This window comes from Lactuca saligna, chromosome 9, assembly GCF_052625555.1.
Source record: "Lactuca saligna cultivar CGN05327 chromosome 9, ASM5262555v1, whole genome shotgun sequence".
Taxonomy (NCBI): Eukaryota; Viridiplantae; Streptophyta; class Magnoliopsida; order Asterales; family Asteraceae; genus Lactuca; species Lactuca saligna.
Window position 1 is genome coordinate 169,989,255 of NC_136425.1, and position 9,570 is coordinate 169,998,824.

The following is a 9,570-nucleotide window of genomic DNA, read 5'->3' on the forward strand; positions in this document are numbered from 1 at the left end:
ATACTCCTTATGAACTTTGGTGTAAAAAGGTACCAAATTTTAGTTATCTCAAAGTTTGGGGTTGTAGAGTAGTTATAAGGCTCACTGAACCCAAAAGGAAAACATTGGGTGAGAGAGGTATAGACTGTATCTTTATTGGATATGTTGAGCATTCCAAAGCATATAGATTCTATGTTTTAGAATCTAATGACTCTGTGTTTGTAAACACAGTGATAAAGTCAAGAGATGCTATTTTTGATGAAGAAAGATTTACATCTATACCTAGACCAAGGGACATGATTCATCAATCTTCCAGCAAGAGTGCTACTCAAGATGAAGATGTTTATGGTGGTGCAAGTTCTGTACCCGAACCTAGGAAAAGCACCAGAGCTAGAAAAGCTAAGTCTTTTGGATCTGATTTTCAACTATATTTAGTTGAAGGAACAAGGAATGAGACTATTTCTCAACATCAATATTGTTTTAATATTGAAGAGGATCCAAAGACTTTCAGTGAAGCTATGGATTCTAGGGATGTACATTTCTGGAAAGAGGCAATTCATGATGAGATTGATTCTATCATGCATAACAATACTTAGGTATTGGCTGATTTACCTCCTGGTTGCAAGGCATTAGGATGTAAATGGATCCTCAAAAGAAAAATAAAGGTGGATGGCACAATAGATAAGTATAAAGCCAGATTGCTTATCCAAGGCTTTAGATAAAAGGAAAGCATTGATTTCTTTAATACTTATGCTCCTATTGCCAGAATTTCTACTATTAGATTATTATTAGCTCTTGCAGCTATACATAATCTTGTGATTCACCAAATGGATGTGAAAACTGCATTCTTGAATGGTGATTTGGATGAGGAAATATACATGAAACAACCTGAAGGGTTTGTGATGCCTGGAAATGAACACAAAGTGTGCAAGTTGAAGAAATCATTATATGGTTTGAAACAAGCACCAAAACAATGGCATCAAAAGTTTGATGATGTTGTCTTGTCTAATGGTTTTGCATTAAACCAAGTTGATAAGTGTGTATATAGCAAATTTGATACTTCTGGTAAAGGAGTCATGATTTGCTTATATGTAGATGATATGTTGATTTTTGGTACTGATTTAGAAGAAGTTGATAAAACCAAGAAATTCTTATCATCTAGTTTTGATATGAAAGACATGGGGGAGGCTGAAGTAATTCTTGGTATAAGAATTAGAAAAGGAAACAATGGGATTTCAATTTCTCAATCTCATTATATTGAGAAGATATTGAAAAAGTTTAACTTTGAGAATTGTTCTTATGTTAGCACTTCTATAAATCCTAATCTTAAGCTTCTACCTAATAAAGGATCTCCAGTGTCTCAATTAGAATACTCAAGGGCTATTGGTTGTCTAATGTATGCCATGATTAGTATTAGGCCTGATAGAGCATATGATGTGGGAAGGCTTAGTAGATATACTAGTAATCCTAGTTCACATCATTAGCAAGCCGTGAGTAGAGTATTTAAGTACTTAAAAGGGACCATGAATTATGGTTTAACTTATAGTGGATATCCTTCTGTTTTAGAAGGTTATTCAGATACCAGTTGGATTAACAACATAGATGATCACTCCTCTACTAGTGGTTGGGTGTTTCTTCTTGGAGGAGGTGCCATTTCTTGGGCATCTAAGAAACAGACTTGTATTACTAACTCAACCATGGAGTCTGAATTTGTTGCTTTGTCTACTGCTGGTAAAGAAGCTGAGTGGTTAAGGAATTTGATTTATGAAATTCATTATGGCCCAAGCCGATATCTACCATTTCAATCAGATGTGATAGTGTTTTAACATTGGCTAAGGATTATAGTCAAGTATACAATGGAAAGTCTAGACATTTAGGTGTTAAACATAACATGATTCGTGAGCTCATCATGACTGGTGTGATATATGTGGAGTTTGTAAGAACTCAGTTGAATTTAGCTGATCATCTAACCAAAGGGTTAGCAAGAGATCTTGTGCACAAGGCGGCTGTATGGATGGGTTTAAAGTCCACTTAAAATCTTTTATATTGAGATACCCAATTCCCATCTAATGTGATCTTAGATGTTGGATTCAATGTGGAAAGCTTGATATTTGAAGACTGGAACACATTATTATCATCATCCCAACGTATGTGTTCAGTACTGCAAGTAAAGGAGGTTGAATTTATATTCTTAATAGTTCTTTTGAAAAATTGCATTTGCAGGTGCAAGAATAAAAGGACTACCTATATAAGCATGAAATTTAGCTGCTTCAAGAAGTTAGGACTTGGATTTGATATGCTTATTGAAGGATGGGACACAAGCTAGTAAAATATAGTGTCAAGTTAGAACTTATGAGAATGTAAACTGTTGTGTGTATTATCTTCATGTATTCACTATGGATAGAAAGGGTTCAATTCTTAGCGACACCCTGATATTCGAATATTTGGATTGTGTAATATACTAAGGTGAAATTCAATCGTCACGATATTTCATTTATGCATCAGTTTGTGGTGTTATGTTTCATTTTAAATTAATCAAGATTACACTTAAATGGGGGAGGTTTGTTGGTGATTTGTTGTCATTAATATTATTTAAGTGTAATGGGATTACTTTGTTAACCAAAGGTGATCTTGATAAATAGTAAACAAGTAAGGAAGGTATGGAATACACACTTGTTTAAGTTTTATCAAGTTTTCAAAGTACACTGTCATTTAGGGGCGAAGCCCCTAAACGAACGGGGGTTCGGGGGCAGCGCCCCTGGGAGCGGGGTCCAAGGGGCAGCAGCCCCTGGCGGCGTCCATGGGGAAAAGCCCCTGGCGGGGGTCGAGCTACCAGGTCAGCGCGGAAATTCTTTTATATAGGGTATGTTGCTATATAAAAAATGCATCAGAAAATCGTATTTTCAGAAAATTGACCATTGTTTGACCCTTATCCAAACTTCCGTTTTATGTCAGTTTTTATAGTTTATGACAGTTAGAAACTGTCATATGACAGTTTTCAAACAAGGATCATAAATTCGGTTTTGGTCTCATTTTTCTGGTACAGACGAAACTATCATCAAAGCATTCTAAATTCTTGTCCCCCTGAGTCTTATCCGATTAAAGAATATTGGGAGTACCACCCAAATGCTTTAATCTGAAAGTGTTTTACACAATTCTCAGAATTTCAAGCCTACTATACCCCAATTTCTAACATGGACTATGTTTGACATACTAGATTAAAAGCTAGATGATAGTTGAAAAAATAGTTGTTAACTGTTAAAATATAATGTTCGATAGAAACTATTTGATTACCTAGTTCGAAGAAATAAAATGACCTTTAGGATAATGTGTTTCTTATAACTAATTAATGACATATTTAGAATATTTAAAAAAAAGACTAAACTGCACAAATGGTCCTTGTGGTTTGCTCAAAATTACCACTTTGGTCCAAAAATGTTTGGACTAGCACCAGAGGTCCAAAGTTTTCATTTTGTTGCTTGTTTAGTCCAATATGTTCTGATTTTTTTTCAAAATGATGGATTTGCCCCTGTTTATATGATTTTCTTTTTTCTTCTTATTTGTTTTTCTGATTTTCATATTTAAAAAAATAAAAAATAAAAAAAATATATCACTCTCTCTCTCTCTCTCTCTCTCTCTATATATATATATATATATATATATATATATATATATATATATATATATCTTCTTCCCTCTTCATTTGTTCTTCACGGTTCTCAAGAACCCCTCATCGTCAAATCCACCACCGTCCATCTTCAGCCACCCCTTATCCTCGCCCCCTTCATAATCTGAACATGGACCCAACACCGTTTTACCACCCTCACCATTGATCACCTTCACCATCCTTCAACCTTCAACTGAACCTTTCATCATCTATCACCACCCTTATTTATCAATCACAGCCTACACTACCCACCATTAGCCACCACCAACCCTACAACCCATCATTTTCTCCATCAAATCATCACACCACCATTGAAACACCATTGATTGTCATCAACACAAAATGATCGCCAAACCACCAGCAACACCAAATCTGCCAAAAAATAAGAAAAAGAAATTAACCAGTGGATATGTTCGTCACTTAATCTGTTCGTCACCCTCTCTATCTTTTTTCTCGTCGGATTTGGGAACAAGAAGGTAAGGGCGCCGTTCAACACATACTAGTGCTAGGATTTCCTGATGAAGATGTCGGAGCTAGGGTTTTCGGTGGATGATAGCGGCGCTGAAATAAGAATAGCCGCTTAGGGTTTTCTGAAAACCCTAACTCTTCGCCACCCTTCATCTTCTCTGGAACGTCGTCACCAAATCGCTAGGGTGTGCTGATGAAGAAAGCAGAGAAACATGGAGATAGATAAGGCTCGCTGGAAGAACGATAGTTTACAGATCTAGAGCTTTGTCGAGTTGCAACGGAGTTTTTCAGATTGCCAGAAAAACGAAGGTTTATACATATACACGACAGCGATGAGATCAGAGAAATGGTTTGCAAATGGATGGTGATGGTGAGATGGTGGTCCATGACAGGTGGTGGCTGAAGACGATGGTGACTGAGGGCGACGACGATGGTGGAGTCGACGATGAGGGGTTCTTAAGAACCTTGAAGAACAAATGAAGAATGAATGAGAAATAGTGTGTGTGTGTGTGTGTGGGAGAGAGAGAGAGAGAGAGAGAGAGAGAGAGAGAGATTTATTTTTATTTTATTTTTTAAAATCTAAAAATCAGAAAAAAAAAAAAAAAAACAAATAAGCAAAAAGAAAAAAATCATATCAACAAGGGCAAATCCGTCATTTTGAAAAAAATCAGAACAAATTGGACCAAACAAACAACAAAATAAAAATTTTGGATCAAAGTGGCAATTTTGAGCAAACCACAGTGACCATTTGTGCAGTTTAGTCTAAAAAAAGTCCTAAAAAACTAGTATATGTAGTTTTTTAAAAGAGTAAATTACACGAATAGTCCTTATGGTTTGGGGTAATTTGCGAGTTTGGTCCCTAACTTATTTTTTTAACTCGGAAAATCCTTACTGTTTGTTTTTGTTACGCACTTGGTCCATACTGTTTGTTTTTATTACGCGTTTGGTCCCTATCTTACCTAAAAAGACTATTATTTAAATAGGGAAAAATTGTGGGGTATGTAAGGTAAGGTGATGGGGGTGGAGGTGGGGGTGTGTTTATTTTAATAAATTAAAAAAAAATCACATGCAAAATAGTCTTTTTACGTAAGACAGGGACCAAGCGTGTAACAAAAACAAACTGTAGCGACCTTCCGAGTTAAAAAAATAAGTTAGGGACCAAACACGCAAATTACCCTAAACCATAGGAACCATTCATGTAATTTACTCTTTTTAAAAAGCTAGCTTATAAGTTATTTTTTAACTTGCAAAACATGAGAATTTTAAGAAGCTCGAAAAATAAACTAGCTTATTAGCTAGTTGCGGCCAATGTCAATAACGATCGCTATACCGAATAACGAGGCGATGCAATGCAGTGTCGCTATGTGGTTTATAACGACGTAATTGCGACATAGCGATATGAATGGGTAATTTTGATTATGATCCCATGCTCACCAATTTTTATACAAATTATATTTTTGGCCCCCAAATGAAAGATCGAAGTTCCGCCACTGAATACCATCCAAACAATTAATCAAATTCTAACAAAAATAGCCAAACCTCAAGAGAGAAGAGGGAGATGGATACTTGAAACTTGCTAAGGAGTGAGGTTGGTAGAAAATCAACTCACCAAAGCCCCTTTTTGGCTTTTGATACCTCAATCAACGGGTCTCAAAATTCAAATACACAAATTTTAATGAAATTTAGGAAGTAAAATCACTTCAATAGCTAGATGATCATGGGAATGTGACATGGGGAAGAATTAAGCCATTAAGGTGATGCTTCAAACGTGGGGAACAAAAAGAATATAAAATAACAGATAATATAATGTAATATTATGAATAATTTTTTGGTTACTCGGGTTATTTAAACATGAGTTCAACGGGTGTAATAACCTCTCTCTCGTCCTTTCTCGGATCACCACAAATCCCTTTTATTCCCTTCTCCCATTTCAACCCCATTTATCTCCTCCATTCTCATCCACTTGAAATCCTGTTTTTTTTCCTCTAAACTTTCAACAAAAAACACTTCAATTACGAAGCCCTCAATCCAATAAAACTTCTTTCTTGTTCTTTTCCTCCCACATTTCACATTTCTTGGATTTTCTTGGAATACTAGCCAAAACCCACCTTCCAAGATTCCCCCTACAACTCATCCCCTTCTGTTTCTGTTTTTTTCTGCGGCTTTTTGGCCTTAATCTTGCGAATTACGAGGTGGGTGTTCTTGACGATTTGACCTTTTGCGAAAAAGAAAAGGTAAATCTTTGATGTGGGCAAGAGTCGATTCGTGTGTTTGACGTTTGGAGCTGATTGTAGTTCCACAATAATGGGGTTTGAAGAAAAGAAGGAAGGAGAGAAGAGTGGACACGAAGAGAGTGGTGATGAGAAAGAAAGTCATGGTAATATGAAGAGGGTCGAAAGTGAGCCCTCTTTGTGTGAAACAGAGGATGAAGGTGAAGATGCCGAAGGTAATAAAATTCAATTGGGTCCTCAATGCACCCTCAAAGAACAATTTGAAAAAGATAAGGTACGAGATCTTTTAAATTTTAATTTTAATCCACCCTATTTTCTTTTTTCGTAATTTATGTCACGTATTTTTGTGATTCTTTGAGATTTTTAGGATGATGAGAGCTTGAGGAAATGGAAGGAACAACTTCTTGGAAATGTTGATATTAATGATGTTGGAGGTATTGTTCGTTTAATAATTTCGCAAGAATTTGAAATCATTGTTTGCATTATGTTACAATGTCATGATTACAATTCCATGTACTCGAATGTGCCCAAAAATGAATAATAGTTTAATTCAAGTAGTCAACCAATGCTGCCAAAATTAATGTTTTTGATCACATCATGATTTTCTAGTACCTTTGTTTGTTAGTCAAAATCAATGATATCGATGCTTAGGGGTGAAATGGTAATTTCATATCACAAATTCCTAAAAAAGGAAATGCGATTCTTTTCGGACATCTTAAAAGAGACGGTGTTGTTCCCAATTTTCGTATCTAAATGTGTAAAAGGAAATTATTTGTTTGTGACTTTACAATAGGGGTATAATGGTAATTTCGATCATGACTTTCGTATACCATAAGAAGAGAAATTATTGTCTAATCAATAATGATAGTGAATTAGTGATCAACGTATCAATTACATAGGGGCATTCTGGTAATTACAATATAATTTATAACTTTTTTTTTTTTCAGAATCACTAGAACCAGAAGTGAAGATTCTCAGCCTTTCGATCGTGTCACCAGGGAGATCAGACATTGTTCTTCCGATACCTGAAAACGGGAAGCCAGAAGGCCGATGGTTTACTCTAAAAGAAGGGTGTCGTTATAGCCTCAGGTTCTCCTTTCAAGTCAGCCATAACATTGTTTTAGGCCTCAAATACACCAACTTTGTTTGGAAAACCGGTGTCAAAGGTAACCCTAGCTTTTTATTCTCATCAATTTTAATGTGAAAGGAGTTGTCTTAACTCGTTAAGTTGTTTTGTAAAAATTGAGTTGGAAAAATCAGCGGTTTATTAAGTGCTTAACCGATTAAGCTCGTTATGTTTGTAGTGGATAGCACAAGACAAATGCTTGGAACGTTTAGTCCTCAAAATGACGCCTATACTTATGAGATGCCTGAAGAGACTACTCCTTCTGGATATTTTGCTAGAGGATCATATTCTGCTAAATCTAAGGTGAATTGGATTTTGAGCTTTGGTTCTTTTATGCATTTTGACCTTTGAAATTAGAAAATTTTCGGATTCGAAAACCATATATATGTTCAATTTATAGATATACACATGCATGCGTACATGCACCCAAATGGGCACGATCTAATTTAATAATGAGGAAATTACATTTTTGGTCCCTGAGTATTATGATTTTCTCAAGTTTGGTCCTAAAAGTAAAAAGTTCACTTGCGGTTTTGGTGTTTATTTGAGGTTCTTGTTCCAATTAAAATGATTATTTTTCGTTGATGAGTATAGCTCATTTTGCAATTTTGGTCTGAAAAAAAATTCATTTCAATTGGAATATGGACAAAAAAATGTTACAAAAGCAACCTTAGATAAGGATTAGAAATGCCAAAAAAACAATTATGGCACAAAAATTGAAAAAATCAAATATATTCAAGGACCAACGATGTAATTTACTCAATAATTGAACAAATATTAGTTAAATAAGAAATCATTTAAAAATGAAAAATCGAAAAGGGTAATATAGCGTTGAACAAAGCGAAAACGTATAGGAAAATACATAATAGCGACCAAAATTACAAAAGAATAAAAAACTCAGGGACCATTCTTGTAATTTACTCTTTCTTGTTTGTTGTTTTTTGTAGTTTGTGGACGATGACAACAAGTGCTACTTGGAGATCAGCTATTCGTTTGACATCCGAAAGGACTGGGCAACTGTTGAATAGACAAAAGAGAAAAGACTTCTATTTTCAAGAGTCATAGTAAGACATTAGAAAAACTCAAAAAAAAAAAAAAAAAATTACAAAGTTTGGATTCGATAGTTTCATATCTGGGCAAATTCATTTGTAGTGTCGATGCCATAAGCTGTTTGAGCGAAAGACTTGAATTTTTTTTTTTTTTTTTTTTTTTTTTTTGTGGTGTGTGTGCTCGGTTAATCCTCAATAAAGAGGGAGATTAAGGTTAGATGTTCCTGGTTTTCCCTCAGTTTTCAAGATTTATGTGATGAAATTGTATTGTTGTTTTTGATTTTGTATTTTATGGTGTGCAAATTTGTGGTGTTGACTAATGACTTTGGGTTTGATCATGTTTAAATGTTTACAATGTTTATGGCTAGATTTTAACGGTTTGGATTGATTTTAGTTTTGTTCGGTTTTTGTAGTTTAAAAGTTTTATCACTGTAAGAATCGTTTTTTAGGTTGAGAGCACTTAAGACATTGGAACTTCAGTTTCTCAATTTGTATGATTAACCTTTCACACAATGGAAACGGGTGTATTAGAATTGTTGGGATTCATTTGGAATGTGGATTAAAGTTTACGGTGATAGGTAGAATTGTGTGGTTTTTATTGTAATCAACAAATATATCATATAGTAATATAATATGGACATAAGAATTTTAAACCATACTTGTTGATAACATTTATGTTTGTGGGATGATTGTCATATTAATGATATTAGTTACCATAATAAAAAAGGATGCATCTTAATATATGAATTTTTATCATTTTCATTGTCATATTAATGATATTAGTTACCATAATAAAAAAGGATGCATCTTAATATATGAATTTTTATCATTTTCAACTCATGGCATATTGCGATAACAATGACATCTCCTCTTTTTATTTTAATAAAAGAATATGTTTATTCTTCTTTTGTCATATATCATCCTATTAGGTTTTATAATTAATATCATGTCACTTGTCAACTTGTAACATCCCAAAAATCAAGGTAAATTTTTTATTTTTTAAACCATTTAATAACTCATAAGTCTTAAACAAACATAGTTTTCAAAAGT

The 9,570-nt window shown here is 34.4% G+C and overlaps 1 protein-coding gene across 1 annotated transcript; it reads left to right on the forward strand.

Moving 5' to 3' along the window:
* The first annotated feature begins 5,987 nt into the window (after positions 1-5,987).
* Positions 5,988-8,858, forward strand: LOC145017879 (rho GDP-dissociation inhibitor 1-like). The gene is made up of 5 exons (XM_078975830.1): positions 5,988-6,619; positions 6,713-6,779; positions 7,293-7,511; positions 7,650-7,774; positions 8,419-8,858. The coding sequence occupies exons 1-5, from the start codon at positions 6,419-6,421 to the stop codon at positions 8,497-8,499; spliced, it is 693 nt and encodes a 230-aa protein (XP_078831956.1). The 5' UTR covers positions 5,988-6,418; the 3' UTR covers positions 8,500-8,858.
* The last annotated feature ends 712 nt before the right edge of the window (positions 8,859-9,570 follow it).